The sequence below is a fragment of the Haplochromis burtoni genome, unplaced genomic scaffold (genome assembly GCF_018398535.1).
Source record: "Haplochromis burtoni strain Fernald_Lab_line unplaced genomic scaffold, NCSU_Asbu1 Contig_930, whole genome shotgun sequence".
In the NCBI taxonomy this organism is placed as follows: domain Eukaryota; kingdom Metazoa; phylum Chordata; class Actinopteri; order Cichliformes; family Cichlidae; genus Haplochromis; species Haplochromis burtoni.
This window is the reverse complement of record NW_024583291.1, coordinates 26,113-43,394: the sequence shown is the minus strand read 5'-3', so window position 1 is coordinate 43,394 and position 17,282 is coordinate 26,113. Positions and strand designations below refer to the sequence as shown.

At 41.6% G+C, this 17,282-nt stretch overlaps 3 protein-coding genes across 6 annotated transcripts in view; 1 reads left to right on the top strand and 2 right to left on the bottom strand.

Moving 5' to 3' along the window:
- Positions 1 to 315: 315 nt before the first annotated feature.
- Positions 316 to 4,391, bottom strand: LOC102314576 (short coiled-coil protein B). 2 transcript variants are annotated; one of them, XM_005951176.3, is made up of 4 exons: positions 4,213 to 4,391; positions 3,569 to 3,637; positions 3,405 to 3,485; positions 316 to 2,543 (listed from the first exon to the last, which is right to left on the bottom strand). In XM_005951176.3, exons 2-4 carry the CDS (start codon positions 3,582 to 3,584, stop codon positions 2,401 to 2,403), a joined length of 240 nt encoding a protein of 79 aa, XP_005951238.1. In that variant the 5' UTR covers positions 3,585 to 3,637; positions 4,213 to 4,391; the 3' UTR covers positions 316 to 2,400. The 2 variants fall into 2 exon arrangements, with proteins under 2 accessions (XP_005951238.1, XP_005951237.1); XM_005951175.2 differs by lacking the exon at positions 4,213 to 4,391 and adding an exon at positions 3,822 to 4,206.
- Positions 4,392 to 6,476: 2,085 nt separating this feature from the next.
- Positions 6,477 to 9,138, bottom strand: mgst2 (microsomal glutathione S-transferase 2). Its single transcript, XM_005951174.2, has 4 exons — positions 8,987 to 9,138; positions 7,208 to 7,307; positions 6,755 to 6,907; positions 6,477 to 6,637 (listed from the first exon to the last, which is right to left on the bottom strand). Exons 1-4 carry the CDS (start codon positions 9,045 to 9,047, stop codon positions 6,535 to 6,537), a joined length of 417 nt encoding a protein of 138 aa, XP_005951236.1. The 5' UTR covers positions 9,048 to 9,138; the 3' UTR covers positions 6,477 to 6,534.
- Positions 9,139 to 11,932: 2,794 nt separating this feature from the next.
- Positions 11,933 to 17,282, top strand: part of setd7 (SET domain containing 7, histone lysine methyltransferase) — a 9,694-nt gene continuing 4,344 nt past the window's right edge. The window contains exons 1-6 of one of the 3 annotated variants that reach the window (XM_005951170.3): positions 11,933 to 12,062; positions 14,229 to 14,358; positions 15,438 to 15,639; positions 15,741 to 15,930; positions 16,916 to 16,997; positions 17,093 to 17,210. In XM_005951170.3, coding sequence (XP_005951232.2) covers positions 11,966 to 12,062; positions 14,229 to 14,358; positions 15,438 to 15,639; positions 15,741 to 15,930; positions 16,916 to 16,997; positions 17,093 to 17,210 — 819 coding nt within the window. In that variant the 5' untranslated portion in view covers positions 11,933 to 11,965. Of the gene's footprint in view, positions 12,063 to 14,228; positions 14,359 to 15,437; positions 15,640 to 15,718; positions 15,931 to 16,915; positions 17,002 to 17,092; positions 17,211 to 17,282 lie in introns of those variants that run through there. The other 2 variants (XM_014330673.2, XM_014330674.2) reach the window with 2 other exon arrangements.

Sequence of the window (17,282 nt, the reverse complement as noted above, 5' to 3'; positions counted from 1 at the left end):
ACCCAGGGAATCAAAGTTGACCATAAAAACAACTCAGATGTTACACTGTAGCAAAGATACTATTTTAAATTGCATCTTTGTCATCATTTGTACATATTCTTCTTCTTCTTCTCGTTATTATTATATAGTTGAATATACCAAAATTGTTTCTTTCCTTTTTTTAGTTTGACCACCTTTCTGTGTTCTTATTCATACACCAGCTGTTAAATGCATAATGGATGGTATCAGGTCCTGGTGAGCACCTTTAGTTGACTCCGTGAGCGGCAAATAAAACAAAGAGATTGTTAGCTCAAGAAACATCACTTAGAAACGTCATGAAAAGATCGTAACTTTATTTAACTAAGACTTGCCAAGTCAAACTGGCAATCGAACAAAATGTAAACAGTATACAGCATGGTTAAAGAGAAGTTCATCAATCAGCGCACACAGGCTCAAATCAAAATGACACATCATGGTTTTAGCTGTGAACTCAAACAGTGCCACTAGTGTTGTTTAATCCCAACCCGAGCAGCAAGAAAGAGGAAGTGACATCACGCTGAAATGACAAAGACCAGGGGTTTGGAACTAAAGTAGCCATTCAAAGATCTACTGGAGCTGTAGCAATGGCAGCAACACTGACTCAGGATTAAAACAAGGTGTGTCAAACCCATCTTAGATCAAGCCAAGCTCCTCACTAACAAGTATCGAGAGCAGAAGACAGAATTTAATGTAAACACTTCAACATCTGTGGTGTGGAAGTTTTCTTTTTGTGTGTCAGGCCTGTGTGCAGCGCTCAGGAGCAGTAACGTCACCGGTATTTTCAAAGCATCATCTGAACTGTGACAATTGTAATCCAGTGTCAGTTCCTCGGTGATGCCTTCCTGTGTATCAGAAGATCTGCAGGAGGTGTAACACTAACCACACTGACTGGAAGCTAATCTATTATTCTTGTTTCCGCTGATTTACATCTGTGAGCACCGAATACATGAAAACACCGAGACTTTTGTCACACTCACAGAATAGCCATATAAAAGCAAACCATTATTTATTTAATGACTCCAAAACGTACATGCAGTACAGCTCACAAGACTGCTGCCCCTCGGCAGGCTTCCTAAAGGTGGAAACCTAACCACGAGTTCAGCTTGTTTGCTGATACACAAAAGGCCAGTGTAAGATTGCACTTTTGTCTTTGCTTTGTATGTGTGCAAAATGCCAAAAAACAAAGTCTGAATATATGAACATGGCACAAAAGCTGAGCTCTTACGTCTTCTGAAACTCAAAGCAGTCATCGTCGCTTAAACAGGAAGCCCGTCTTACTCACTGATTGGGTCTGGTTTCTTTGTTTACATCAACACATTACACAACAGGATTCTAGAAAGTCTAGTTCCAGGTATCTCACCGGTTTCCTGTTTGTGTGCCACGAGTTTGCAAACATAACTGAACTGACTAACTGTGATGTCCACAGAGTTGGTGTTACAGTTAGCCAGGTGACAGCTGCTTGAATCGTATCTCATCATTTAGATGTTCCAGAAGAACAAATGGGATTGACAGTGTCGTGTAGAAGTGTTCCTCCAACTTCCTGAGGTCTTTTACATATTTGTCACACTTACATGTTTCAGATCAAACAAACGCTCATATTAGACAAAGATAACCGGAGCAAATATAAAATGTAGTTTTTAAATGATTATTAGATTATTTAAGGGAAATAAACGATACAAACCCACCTTTCTGTCCCTACTTATGGTTATTACCCCCAAAGACCAAATAACTGGTTGTGCAACAACTGCTGTCAATTATTTGTGTTAAGTGGCAACGAGTGTCTCACATCACTCAATCGGATCAAGTCGGGATTACTTTTCCCACATAGGTTGGTTTGCAGAGCTTTAACATGTGTAACAATCATTTAAAAACTGCATTTTACTCATTTCAAAGTCTAACTTTTGATGATCTGTAACAAATATGCAAAGAAAATAAGAAATTAGGAAAGTGCTAAACACCTCACAGAACTGTACTTTATGAAATAGGACTCATTATGTGGGAAAAACAGCAAAGCATGTTTTCCTTCTGTAGACTTGCACAGATTTCAGGCACTCAGATATCAGAAGAGGATTCAGGCCAGCTGTCCTTCCTGACACAGCTGAAGTGTGTGTCAGCTCGTGAGTTAGGTTTAATATTAATGTGCAGCTCTGGATCAGGTCTCCCTTTCTTCTTTTTCTTCTGGACATTCTCTTTTAATGAATGCAACACTGGCCACTGCAGCCACGTTACGAAAACAACAAATTCCCTTATTTGCACATGTTAGAGACAGAAACGGGTTTCAGCAGTATTAAAGGGTCCGTGAGTCCAGTCCTCTGGTACGGTCTGGGCTCTGTTAGGGACGGTGGAGGGGTGGATTTAGGTCAGGCCTCTCTGAAGGTCTCCTTACTTTCGTTTGCTCTTGGTGTCAGTGGTCTGAAAGACACTGGAAGCCGACATGAGGTTCTCAATGTACTGACCCAGGACCTGGTTCTCCGACTTCAGCTTCAGGTTCTCTTCCTTTACAGCATCGACTCGGGCAGACAGGTCTGAACACGTCAACAAAAACATCAGTCAACCATACAGGAATGTGGAAACTACAAGGGTGGTAAACGTATTCATTACAGTTTAAAACATCATCATTATCCAAGAATCCATTAAAAAAACACTTATAGCTCCTTCATAGTTCAGCAAACACTGTTATGTTAGGTGCACCTATTCTGTGTTTCCTTCATTTCTGTCACACCTCCTGATCTTTCCACTCTCCAAACACAAAATAAATGTGTGTGTCTGTTCACACAACACATCTCAGTGCTGCACGTGCAACAGGGAAATTATATTTAACCATAATAAGAAGATTTGTATTGATTCAGAAAGTAAGGCAATCGCTGAGGCCACCATCGACCACTGACTTGGCGTGAAACACCAAGGACTTTGTCCACACTGCAGAGACTGTAGGGTTGTGTTGAAGTCACCTTTCCCCACTGATGTTCACTGTGCAACCAGAACTCTCAGAATGAGTTTCTACTATCAGCCAGACGGTGCAGAGTTCAATGGGCCAAACTAAGCTGGTTTAAAAATGAGGCTAAACAGCTCAAATCCACTCTGAGTGATGCAGTGTTGCTGTGTGTTATCAATCTGTGAACATTCTGCTGGCACAGATACATTTATGAGTAACATTCACATAGAGAAATCAACATTCTGATGCTTCCCACTAAAAGCCCATCTACAGTGCGTAAAGTTAGGGGCAACCTTTAAAAATGTAAATGCACAATTTCATCTACAAATCCCAGCGTGACATGAAGCTGCAACACGAGTCTAAGCCACCCCACAAGAAACCTTACAGTTTATATTTAAAACATTCATTTTCCATTCTAGCAGGTAACAGCTGTGAGGCTGCACGTGCCTACCCTCTAAAGTGTGCTGAAGCTCCAACACCTGGTTGATGAGCCTGGTCTTCTCTTCCAGCTCAGCCTGGTTCTCCATGTCACCTGCAGCAGGCGAACGGAGCCGTCAGGCGCAGGAAAGGGTGAACATGCACACTGTGGAGGGGTGTGTGTGTGTGTTGTCTCACCATCCTCTGAGCTCATGGTGAAGTACTCGTCTTCCTTTTTGGAATGCAGGGCTGCGACTCTCGGGGACACTGCAGGAACATTTGACAGTTAAATATCTGTAAGTTAGCTTATCCACTGTTTGTAGCAAAAGCTACGCGTGCTTGAAAACGACCGTACAGCTTTTCACACGTATGTTACACAACGTGATGAAATGCTGTTTACAAAACTGCTCTGGGCAGCTGCCTCAGCTGTCACTTGGCAGTAAACGCTTACATTTTGTTGGCATGCGGTGCACACAATTCTTTTTAATCATCACTTCTGCCACACCTATAATAATAACAACACATTTTAACAAGAGTTTATTATTCTCAGCACACCAGTGCAGCGCCGTGACTAAGAGACAGTGCCTACAACAGCGTTAATAATGCTAACAGCTAACCCCTATGACCGCTTGTTTGTCTGGTATCGGACCCTTCTAAAGGTCATGTGAACCACGGGTATTTTTAAAACTGATCCAAGAGACCAGCTGGCCAAAGTAAACCACACCGTGCTAACAGTGTGGTGCTAACTAGCTGCTGCTATGCTAATAACCGTTAGCCGGAGGCTATTTAAAATAGCTGCCACACGCAGTTAGGTATAAGTCGTAAAATGAAAGGACCCATACCCAGCGACGTGAAAAACAAACGTTGCAGCGCTAAATATCGATAGGAAAATTAAAGACTAGCGTAATTCAGCACAGCTTGAATGTTCTCGGCAGTGCTAGAATTCATTGGATATTATCAGGCACTTGCACCTCACAGCCGCCAGGGGGCGCCGTACACCCAGCTGGGACAAACAACAGAACGACATCATAGTTCATCTTTTCCCCCCTTTTTTCCACTGTTTGCAGTTATTTCATTGTACCACAGTTCTTGCCGGAAACAACACTTAAGGTGTTGCACACTTGAAGGTAAATCGCTTAACCCTTGTATGGTGTTCGGGTCTGTGAGACCCGTTTTCAGTTTTTCTCAAAAGAAAAATTAAACAATTAATTATTTTTTCAACCTGAAATTCATTGGCTTTGGCTTATTTTCTGTGAAGAATATAAATCCGAACTAATTTTCAGTGACCTCATACTGTACCTCCCCCCACGCATTTACATTACATACAAGGTGTTCGGGTCCACTGGACCCAGGTCTAATAAAAGTATTGAAAGTGTAGGTCCTGTGTTCCCATACTCTGTCTTCCTCCTTTCTGGTGCTGCTGGTAGTGTTTTCTTCCCCTCCTGCTCCGCACAAAGTTGCACCATTGTTGAAAATTCAACTATCAACACCGTCTGCTCTTACATCTCACACATTTTACCCTCTTTCTTGAGGGATCCAAATTTTATTTTCTCATACCCTGTCCCTCCTGCAAATTAGGGGCATAATACTATAAATAAGACTTTGCCAGTGTGGTTCTTTATCACAACTGATCAAGATGGCAAAAGATTATCTGCTGCGAGGGCCATCCAATTGATTTTGGAAGAGAGAGGAGCTTTGGATGATGATGTTGACAAAGAGGGTTCAGAATATTTCACATTTCTGAAAATTCAGAGTCTGACAGTGACTTTGAAGAAGAGGATGAGGTTGAGCACCATTTAGTAACAAAACGAAGACGAGTACCCCATCTGCAGCCAGCTCCAGGACCAGAACAAGCCCACCAGACAGCAAGTGAAGAAATATGGATGTCAATAACTGGTGAAATTGAATGGTCTTCTTGCCCAAGAAATGAGCCACCCTGCAGAGCTGTTACTGTGATAAGCCAGGGCCAACACGGCTGACAGTTACTCATGTGCAGGACATCAAGTCTTCATTTGAGCTTTTCATCCCAGATTCCATCCAGAAAATTATTCTGGATTGCAGTAATCTAGAAGGAAGGTGTGTTTTTGGAGAGAGGTGGAAGGAGATGGACCAAATTCATCTAAGAACCCCAAAGGCCTACTTTGGGGTTCTTATCCTTGCAGGAGTTTTCAGGTCCAAAGGGGAATCCACAGAATCCCTGTGGGATGCAGAAACCGGCAAGAACCTTTCCGTGCATCAATGTCTCTGGAAAACTTCCACAAAATTTCCAGGATTATCCGTTTTGATAACCGAGACGACAGACCAGCTCGACGGCAGAGAGACAAGCTAGCTGCCATCAGGACAGTGTGGGATAAGTGTGTGCACCACCTCCCCCTGTTTTACAACCCTGGGCCTAATGTCACCATTGATGAGCAGCTGATGCCATTTAGTTGTGAAACATGTTGCTTCACGTGTAAATGTGTTGTGTCTTTCCACTCACTTCACTTGATTATAACTGATTTATTTTATAACATTTTACATAAAAGAAAAACAAGAAGCACATTAATTCATAAATGTGATCTAACAAAGGTAAAGGGAAAAAATAACCGTGTTTGCTGTTCATATGGTTTGTAATTGGGATGAAGTAAACATCTGATGAGTAATTTTACATAAAATTGTTTGATAGTGTTAATTTGGAAAGCCAAAACTGTAGCGGGTCCACCAGACCCATGAACACTGGCTGAGTAACAAAAATATGAACACCACACAAGGGTTAAAGCCACTCCTTTTTTGAAGTTGGAAAATGCTGTTTTAGATAAGCTATGCAGGCCATGGTCACACAGTTAAATATAACAGATATTTATGCTATTATATGTCTTTGTTCCAAGATTATATTAATGAATAAAAACTAAGCTAAAAGTATAGAGAAAGAAAATAGTTAACTCGGAAAGTAAAACTGAAAAGTTAATCGTAAATACACACATAGTATAATAATAAGGAAACATATACAGCACCGAATCAAACACTGAAACTAATTTAGAAACAACAACAACTGAACATGTAAACCTAGTCTAAACTATAAAGAACTGAAAATATAAACATTGGAAAATAATTCTATAAAAACTTCTACCAAATACAAATAACTTTATTTGTTGGTTTGCACAGTTTGATGACATTTTTCAAAGTTAGATAAGAAAGTATTTGTATAGTATTCCACGCAGCACTCCAATCGAACCCAGCAGAGACAGAATGCCGAGGACAACCAAATTCAGAATAAAGCCAGGTAACCTGCAAACCAGAAAGTACTCAGTCAGCGTGCTGTAATAGGTCAAACATCAGATACTTTAAAGTCAGCGCTGCCACCGTGTGCTTTTAAGTATTTGATATTTTAGTATCATAAAAGACCTTTTCTTGGGGGACGTGGTATATCCACTGAAATACATCTGTCGAGCGACCATGTACACTAGCCCTCCTGCAGCTGCAATCACCTCACTGAAGAAGGTACCACAGGTCCACATCGACACCAGGAAGAGAGGGTAGAACTCCACACAGTTCTGACTGAGAACAAACACAGGTAATGTTAGGACATCCTTGGAGCTCCACCTTGTCCCTACTCTGACTGCAGATCAGCTCCCTCCGCCACACTGCTGCTCACTGATTGTCAGCTCTCTTCTTAACCTAGCTTCAGAAACTCCTTTGAATAACTTCATGGTGTGGTACCAGTAAACTGTTTCTCCATTCCTCAGGCATTCTCTCCCATATCACTCTGTAATCAGACTACTACTTTAAAGTAGTCTGTTTAAACTAGTTTTACCCTTCAGTTCATTTGACTATAGCATTACAATCAGGTCTTCTTACTGTGCACGGAATGTCCTCTCAAATTCTGGAGGTCCAGTGACAACAGGAGGTACGATGTTGTAAGCCATCCTGGATCTTCCTACCCGCCGAGCCAGGTAGCCTGAGAGGAGACAGTGACAGAGGTTTCTTTACATGTTTCTTTGTACAATTCACAAGTATATTTCCTATTTTAGCCACCTAATTTTTTTTTTTGCACAGTTTAATAAATTGTAGATTTTGTTTTCAAGGGATAAAATTGAACATTGGAACAAAATCCAAGCTATGAACTTCTCTCTGTAGACCACCATGATAAAACTGACCAAGCTCCATGAAGTGTCAGTTGAACAGCAGGCACTTCTCAGCTCCTCTGTCTCAAAGCAGATTCGTAGTTGTCCAAATGCTCTACAGAGTCTAGATTCTACCCAGAAGAATATTCTGAGCTTCATGGTGAGCCGTGGTGTTCGCATTATCATGTTTTTGACATTCTCCCCAGAATGATTCCACATTAGAAAATGCATCAACAACAGCCCGATCAAGAATTCCGGTTAACACTGGCCTGGTGATAGTTAAACCTGCACACAATTTTTTTGGGCAAAGAAACGCTTGAAGCCACATTAAAGGCCCACAAGAATCAAAGTCTGAAAATACTATAAGAATACTATACTATAAAACACGGCAACATATACTGCTCAACATATGTGCAAAAAGTGGAGATTGCTCAGTATAAATCAATAAACTAGTATAAAGGGGAGGACCCTCTATCGCTGTGCCATTGAGAGCATCCTCACTGGATGCATCACCACCTGGTACGGCAACAGCACCGCCTACAACCGCAAAGCTCTCCAGAGAGTAGTGCGGTGCTCTGAACGGATAATTGGAGGTGAGCTTCCCTCCCTCCAAGACATCTACAGGAAGCGGTGCCTGAGGAAAGCGGGGAGGATCATCAAGGACTCCAGTCCCCCCAGCCATAAACTGTTCAGACTGCTTCCATCAGGAAGGAGGTTCTGCAGCATCCGGTCCCGTACCAGCAGACTGAGAGACAGCTTCTTCCATCAGGCCGTCAGACTGCTGAACACGTCATAGACACCTCAGCTTCACTACTGGAACTTTAACATTATGCACTCCATACTGTACAGTAATGCCACTTGTTTTGCACAATATCCAACTAACAACCTCTGTATATTTACAGATATATATATACAAATAATTTCCCCCAGGGATCAATAAAGTATTCTGATTCTGATTTTATATATTTATTTTATTTTAACTCTATTTAATTTGTAAAATATGTGCACACACACGTAGACATACATATTTAGTATACACATTCAGTAATGTGCATACACTCTTATATTGTACACATATTTCTTCATATAATTCTCAGATTTAGCCATTCTTATATTTGCTTATGTTATTGTACTTTGCACACCTCTGTTGCCTGTGAAGCTCACACACAAGAATTTCACTCACATGTGCTGTACCAGTGTACCTGCACATGTGATGTGACAATAAAAGTGATTTGATTTGATAAATGCACACATTTAAAATAATAAGGATGTTGTTTGCATTTAGAATGTATGTGCTTTTCTGTGTGTGAAACCATGTTCAAGCTGCTGACAAGAGGAAATCCGCATAGATGTGATCTGACGATCACTAAATGAGTGGAGTGCTAAGTGTAAAACTTGCCTAGTCTTGCTGTTGCACAGTACACAGGAGTGGGAAACCACACCCACATTATTATTAAGTTGGGACAATACCTTGACACGCACAACATCCATTAAGCTGCTGTGTTTTACTTACCCATGTGCAGAACTGACAGCAGGGACACTGCAGCCAACAAAAGAGGGGAGTCCGCTTCCATCAGACTGTTAGGAAAAAACAGCCGTCCTCACAGTTTGCTCCTAAACACAAAGTCAGCTTTACATAACAAATAGGAGGTACTTCCTGGGGCAAAGGGACTTTAGCACATCCCACAAGTTCTGCAAGTAAGCAAGTCCCGTGACTCTTGTGCAGCTAAAGATCTGCCATGAGTGGGCAGGGCTCTCTATGAACTCTATCACTAACACTCCACAAGAAAAACCTGGCTAAAACTTTAATACCTGCTGTTAGTTTATCATCAGCATATCATACAGTCATATATGCACATGTATAAATGCATGCACAGAACTGAACAATTAAAGTGTGATGGTCCTTAATTACAGTGGCTCCAGCTTCATTTATCATGCCACTGTATACCACGCACTGTTATCAGTGTGAGTTTATTCTGCAGGCCTGGTACTGTAGGGGGGGCATTTCTTAGAGCATAGTCCAGGGGTCGGCAACCTGCGGCTCCGCGTGGTTTGAAAAAAAATTATAAGTATTTAACTGAAGTGTATTTTATTTGTGTTAGTTCTTTTTTAACTTCTAGTTGTAAATTGGAAGATTATCGTGGTCTTCAAATGTCAAAATAAAATCATATGTTATTATTTTTCATCGCTCAAAATAAGCGTCACACTCGCATGAACCATATCAGCCGAAATGCCCTGCATTTATGGAGACTGTCAACCCCAGGCAGGCCAAGTATGGAGCTTCGGATCCACATACGTATGTGAGCAGCTGTTCTCCACCATGAACTACGGTAAAAACAAACAGCGCTCACGCCTCACAGACGGCAGCTTACAGTCCTGCGTAAAGACGAAGTGACTTCGTACAGCCCCGATTTGCAGACGCTGTGCGCCATGGCAGACCCAGCGATGTTTGCAAATACATGCTTTTTTTTCCTTTATTGAACATTTTTACACATTGTTGCTGTAGCCACACAGCCAGCGGTAGTTTTCCAGTTCACAGCCCGACACATACCGACACAAACTTTAAGCCGGGGGGGCTTGATTGCGGATGCCGCTCAGGTGCGTCCGCCTCCCCTGTAGCGTGCAGACCACGCCCCGCCACACACGTCAACCACTTAAAATAAATATTTATACAGATATTTTGCAAATATTTATTTTTCATTTTTTTTAGCAGTTGAGTGAATTTTTCCAATTACTTTTAAAATTCAGCTCAACGCTACAGTTTTTGTTTGGTATATGAATAATTTAAGTTCAGCTTTTTAATTCATTTAAAGGAGACCTTCAACTGTCTTTCCTTTGTGTTATATTTTTTAAGAGTTCAAAATGTGTTCATTCCATAAATAAAATTTAATTTTCTCTGTAGAAGTTCATTGATTTCATAAGCAACACAATACAGGTGTTTATACAAAGCATAACAATAACAGTGTTATCTTCATTTTAGATGACAAAAAGTATTTGCGGCTCCCAGTGTTTTCTTTTCTGTGGAAACTGGGTCCAAATGGTAGACAAAAGTCCGTCGAGACCAAGACCGGTCTCGAGACATCCAACTCTAGCAAATGGCTCTTTGGGTGTTGCTGACCCCTGGCATAGTCTGTATAAACTGCAATTGTATGTGAATGCTACGACAAAATATAATGTATGTATTTAATGTTTGAGAAATGAATGATTACATCTGTATGGAAGCTTTCACCACATATTTTTTGTTTGGACATAGTGGTGATTGGTTGATTTTAGTGGATTTGTAGGTGAAAGAAAATTGATAATGAGAAGATGTTGGGTAGGTATGGACATGAGAGTAAGAGGATGACATAAAGGAATGTTAATGAATCAGGAAGTATAAGGAGGAAGTGAGGGCAGCTGTGGAAAGGTAGTGAGTCCTGATGATTTACATGTGGAGGTATAGAGATGTCTGAGAAACAGGGCAGTGGACTTTTAAACCAGATTATTTAACACAGTTTTGGAAAGGACGCCTGAGGAACGAAGAAGTGTTCTGGTACTGATCTTCAACAAGGATGCAGCTATAGGAAAATCAAGCTGATGAGCCATACAACGAAGTAGAAGCTAGAGAGGTGACGGTCAGCGAGCAGCAGTAGGGCTTCATGCAGAGAAACAGTGTTGAGAGAGTTCATGAAGACGTACAAAGAAGGCAGGTGTAAGACTGAAGCTGCAAGGAGTAGATGGAATGAGGAATGGTTGAAATACCAGGAGTCAACCATGTACAGAGGCATTTTATAGAGAGGTGATGGAGAGATTGTGACAGAAGGATAGGAGTAAGAGTGAATGGGTGGATTTACAAAATGGCAGTAGGACCTGTTATGATGTTTGGTTTGGAAGTGATGCCACTGACAAAAAGACAGGTGGCAGAGCTGAAGGGGCTTTTCCCCTGGGAGTGACCGGCACTGACAACATTAGAAATGACCACATCAGAGGGACAGCTCAGGTGGACTGCTTTGGAGATGAAGCTGAGCAAGTTTGCACATGCATGTTGACAATGAAGTCGCCCGGCACAAGGAAAAGAGGAAGACCACACAGGACGTTCATAGATGTAGTAATGGAGGACACGCTGGTGTGACAGAAAAGGTTAGGGTGAGATGACCTTTTCTTCTTCTTAGTGCAGAAAGAAGAAGAACATGTGACCTTATAGCTATAATGGTTATTTTGTGGAAAACCCCACTTTGAGCAGCGACGGCTAAGAAATGCCATTAAATGTTTACAGAAATTCTTTATGTAAATGTTGGCTCTACTGGGGGGGTCTAAGTGCACTGTCAGTTTATTTACTCTTGTGATTTTTTTTATTAAAGTAAGCTCGTTGAGATTTCTTATTTTTAATAATAACCTACTAGTTTTAAACACGCTATATTTCCGTGCAAATATAATGAAATGCCCACGAAACGTGTGGCATGTGAAAAAAGGTGTCCCCGGTTGTCATGTTACCGTCCCCAAACGACGCCACATGGGTGGCAGGAAAAGCAGTCGAAGCCGTGGTGCGGTCACAGCGGTCTCCTGCAGCATGGACAGCGACGATGAAAATGTAGAAGAGGTTGTAGAAGGTACGTAACCTCTGCCATTCGTGCCGTGTACGCGTGAACGCCTGCATTTGCACCGTGGAGAAGGTATTCTCAGCACTTTGGCTGAGTGGTGTCGATTGTCTTTAAACAAATGTTCATGAGTGGATCTGTCGGCGGGCCTGCTCGGGAGCTCGCAGCGCCAGGCCCTCTGTTTGACAAGGAGATCCGCCGGTCAGGCGCGTGAGGGCGGTGTGTGGGGTATTAGTGCTCCGCTGCCAGCGTGGCTGCTGTGTTTAGTCAGCAGGGCAGGAAGCGCAGAATGACACCAAATGTTACTTTTTGTTGTAGTGCTGCACTCGTTGCTGCGCGTCTTTGTTGTTAGACTAGCACCACCGTTACACGCGGGTTCTTTCTCCCTCGTTCAGAGGCTGGACTGAGATTTCACTGCGTCGGACTAAAGTAGTGCTGTCGCGTTAGGAGACCCGGGCTGAAAGAAACCCCGCTGTGGCGCACACAGTGCTGAAAGCTACGGACCCGAAGCCCCCGTTAGCACAGAGCTAATCACAGTGCTCTTTCAAAGGAAACCGACTGGTCACGCTGTAAGAAGTCAGAAGGTTTAAAAAGCCCCAACACCGCCGTAAAGGGTTTCTACCCACCCCGACTAAATAACTGCCCTCAGAGGTTGAAACGGTTTAACCCGTTTCCCTGACTCAGCACTGCTTTGCACGTTGGAAGTCTGGCCTACTGAATTCTGCAAATACAACGGTATCGTGTTGCGCTGCTGTTTGTTTGCCTCATTTATATTCTAGCTGTAACTTAGTTTCATTTGCTGTAATCTCAGTTATCTACTCACTGTGAGTGAGTAGCAATTATGTACGAATATGCTGTCAACCAAACTCTCACATAACACATATTAAGAAATGTTATTGTTACTTGGTGGTTGGTTAAAAGTGTGTCGAGTTGAATTTATTTATTTCCAGGAGTGTAGCTCAGTCAGTGATGTGACTAGCACGTGCAAATGAAGCTTTTATTTCCACTCCAGCATCCACTACTGATGCTTCCTTTTGCAATAAAAGAGATTTTAGTTGGTGTTTTGTCGCCAGCATTGCCGTTTCATTTCCTGACTGAAGTAAAATATTGTAACTGGTTCCGTGTGTCATTAACAACTAATGGGAACTGATTGAATTATTCTTCTGTTCGAGTTTTCTTTGAAAGGAACTTTAGTGCAATTAAACAAAGAGGAACAACAGTGTTTGGTGTTTAATTGCATTAGAGCCTGACTGATTTATCAGCAGGCTGATGATATTTGCCGGATTATCGATGGAAGAACCTATAAATCCAATAAAAAGAAGAGATGGGAGAAGCACTCAACAACTTTGAGTGTTGATGTTGCAGTTTGTCCTTCAGAGGGCACTCTTCAACGTCATTGCTTTTTAATTTGCATTGTCACGATCTTATCACAAAACCTGTGATATTAGAAACCTGGGTTACTAAATCACCAAATATGAGTATCAGTCTTTAAAGAAACAAAAAAACAAACCTTGTATCAGTTGGGGTTTAATTTCTATCGCCGTGTGTAATGACCAAGTGTTTCTGCTGAGCTATGTCAGCACCACTGAAGAAACCACCTGATGTAACCTGCACTGAACTTCTGGAACATTGAAGGATACTTTGTTTAGTGTGAGGATTTTGAAAATAATGACCCATCTATGCTAAATAGACTTTAGGCATCATTTGGTTCATACTTTACAAATCACAACTGAAGTTTTGGTTGGATGTGACGGTTAAAGCAAGAGGTTAACAAGTAAGTTGTTGGAGTAGACCGAGAGAGTAAAAAATAGAGATGTCACTGTTAGCAAAAGTGTCCAAAAACAAATTATTAGAGCTCTAGACTGACATGTCCTTTTAGCCAGGTGCCTCTGTAATCATCCACGGGTCTTGTTGCTGCTCCATGAGGGACGTGGCTAAAATGTAACAGTAGATACAGGAAGTGCTTTAGGCGTTTAAGAAAGGGGCTTGAGGACCTCAGCAGAAACCTTTACAGGCTTTATTTGTAGTACTCGTTTAAATCAGCTGAACATGCTTTGTTTAGTATTTTGTGGTAGATCCATGAAAACAAATGGATGGGCCTATCTGGGATCTATTTCTATAACCTGATTTCATTAAAAACTCATCACACTGAAACATTGTGTCTGCATGAACTTTCAGGTCCATTGGATGAAGATGGTCAGCCCCATGGTTTCTGCACTGTGACCTACTCGTCCAGTGATCGCTTTGAAGGACATTTCACCCATGGAGAGAAAAATGGCAAGGGCAAGTTCTTCTTCTTTGATGGAAGGTACTGTAAACATAACAAACTAAGGACTTAAATAATCTGTTAGGATCACTGATGGGGACGTAAATCTGACATTACTTGAATTAAAAACATTTACTATATCTGACCGCTGTCACTGCCAGATATGAAAGATGTATGTTCTGCATTTATCTGACAAACGCCTCATTATTGTGGATATTTTGGTAATAATAAAAGAAAAGTAAGATTATGCATGTGACAGCAGAGGACATGGCTTTGAGCAGCGGTCAGTTTCCTCCAAGGAGAAGCGTGTAACACTGCAGGAGCAGTCAGACGCAGGTATTGTGATAGTGTGCTGTGCGATAAGTGAACATCTGTGTTACTGCAGCTGTGTAATGGCACCTTTCCAAAGCTGCATATGTATTTGCCAATAGAAGGTTTTGAGACTTACTTATTAATACTGTGTTAATGCATGTGTGCTTTTCAGTAGAAAAACAGAGTAAAGTTCTTGAGCATTACAGTTACAAACATTACTGGATTACAGGCAGCAGCATCAGAAGTAAACAAGAAAACAACTACTCTCCTCCTCCAAGTCCAAACATGCAGTACAACACATGACTGAGCGGCTTGCCCCGTAGATGGAATAGATTATTAATGGGACCATTGCAGATATACCAACACAGTCTGATTGTGGGCTGCCAGAAAACCTGTGACCAAACCTGTCCGATGTAATTGCAAAACCATCACAGATGTAATTTCCTTTTAAAACTACCCCTAAAATTGTCTTGCAGTATACATTGAGTTATTTTATGCCATACCACCACTACCTCTCTCAAAACAATACCACAGAAATGTGAAAAAGTTTTGTTTGTTCTTTTTTAATAAATGATATCATATGGCTGATATAATGATAATATTATGTTGTACTTTTTAGAATGTCAGCACTGGTTTTGTTTTTCAGGATTAAAGTTTGTCCTGAATAAGAAGGACTAGTTAGACAAACCTCAGAAAGAAATACTGGAGACATAAATAACCTTCGTCTGGCCCTATTCACCTTGAAGATTGAATTTAGACTTCAAATGTAAAAATCTTAATTGCAGTTGTCCTTCTTTTGCCTCTCACAGCACTTTAGAGGGGTTCTATGTAGATGATGCTCTGCAGGGCCAAGGAGTGTACACCTACGAAGATGGGGGCGTCCTCAACGGGACATATGTGGACGGAGAGCTTAATGGGCCTGCTCAGGAGTTCGATGGCGAGGGTCACCTGGTGTTCAAGGGCCAGTACAAAGACAACAACCGCTGTGGGGAATGCTGGGTCTACTACCCTGTGAGTCAGCTTACTGTCTAACTTCTGCTTATACAGAACATAGCAGAAGTATTTCTAACCATGTGTATTGTGCATGTTGGCGTGTACTGTGGTGCGTCTAGGACAGAGGCTGTGTGTTTGGGGAGGTAAACGAGGACGGGGAACTGACTGGTGACTCTGTAGCGTATATCTACCCTGACGGTCGAACGGCTCTATATGGAAGCTTTGTGGATGGGGAGCTCATTGAGGCCCAACTTGCTGCTGTCATCTCCAACCAGACTGGGAGACCACGCTTCGAAATCAGCCCCAATAGTAAGGAGTGATGCCAACGTCCACATTTGTTTGTCGAGACTTTTGTTCAGGAGTTGATGCATTTAATAAGAAATTGCCCTTTTCCTAAAATTGATTATGTTGGATTTTCAAGATGCAAAAGGCTAAAGCATTAATAGATGTAAATAAATAATAATACATTTATTATCAAGAAACTGTGTTGTGGTATAATGCATGATGACATGGATTGTTTCAGTGCAATGTAATATACTGGAAACGTGATGATAGAAACCTCAATCATGTGCACGGGCAAGCTGTTAAATTGTTTAGCAGTTTAATAGCTTGCAGCTTGACAAATGGACCAGACTAAAACATCCCATTTCATAATTTGTACTTCCTGTGTGAAAGTCTCTCCTTTGCATTTTGCTGCACTCTGCCTGGACAGCTTTACTTTCTGCTCCTACCAGGTTTAAGAAGATTAACATATAACCAAGTTCACGGTCCATGGATGCTAATATGAAAGTTTTCGGTTGAGCCAAATTGTGAAACTGTGTTAAAACCTACAAGAGCTGATCTTATGTTCTTGAAAGCTTCCCCTTAAAGTTCTAAAGGATTTATTAAAACTGCTTTAAGTTATACACTAACTTCTTCACATCATCACTAAGTGCTGCTCCTCTCTCAGCTGGTCAGTGTCCAGAAACGTGAGACACAACAACTATTAATATTTAGGCTAGTTTCAAGAGCCGAAAGCCAGCAGGAGCCATGGATGCAACCGTTTATTTAAGCTGGCTAATGTGACTGAACAGTTCTGAGATATATGTAGAGGAATTACTGTCACTTTGGTATCATTCTAATTGAAGTTTGTTTTTTTACATTTCACTCATTAACCAATGCTGCCTTGCATGTGCTGTCCACCACCCATGCTCGTGTCATTTCCTCTGGGCTGGTTAATATGGTTCCACGTGTATTTCATGGAGAAAGGCCTGTGGTTAAAGAATCCCACTAATCTGACAATCTTCTTTTACAGGTCCTGTGTACTCGTATGACAAATCCACATCCACCTGTATCGCCACCCATACTCTGCTTCCAGATCCTTATGAGAGCCAAAGGTAGGTACGTTTTATAGGAATCCTGACCAATCACATTGTTCCTCTTGAATTCGTGGTCAGTATTTCATTGTCTTGCCCCTGCCTCTGTTTGTCAGAGTGTTTGTGGCAGACTCTACAATCAGAGGAGCAGGACAGGGACTTTTCGCCAAGACAGATGCTGAGGCCAACACTGTGATGGCTTTTTACAATGGAGTACGCATCACCCACTCTGAGGTATGAAACACAGACCACAAACAACGCACCAAGGTCATTAAGAGTCATCATGTAGCAAGTTCAAATATCCAG

Excerpts from the sequence above, each read along its gene's own strand:
- LOC102314576 (XM_005951175.2), bottom strand. The coding sequence starts at position 3,861 with ATGATTAAAAAGAATTGTGTGCACCGCATGCCAACAAAAT. Across the intron at positions 3,486-3,568 it reads CACCATGAGCTCAGAGGATG|GTGACATGGAGAACCAGGCT; the intron begins GTGAGACAACAC and ends CGCCTGCTGCAG. Across the intron at positions 2,544-3,404 it reads GCTTCAGCACACTTTAGAGG|ACCTGTCTGCCCGAGTCGAT; the intron begins GTAGGCACGTGC and ends TGACGTGTTCAG.
- mgst2 (XM_005951174.2), bottom strand. The coding sequence starts at position 9,047 with ATGGAAGCGGACTCCCCTCTTTTGTTGGCTGCAGTGTCCCTGCTGTCA. Across the intron at positions 6,908-7,207 it reads GAGAGGACATTCCGTGCACA|TCAGAACTGTGTGGAGTTCT; the intron begins GTAAGAAGACCT and ends GTTTGTTCTCAG. Across the intron at positions 6,638-6,754 it reads ACCACGTCCCCCAAGAAAAG|GTTACCTGGCTTTATTCTGA; the intron begins GTCTTTTATGAT and ends TCTGGTTTGCAG.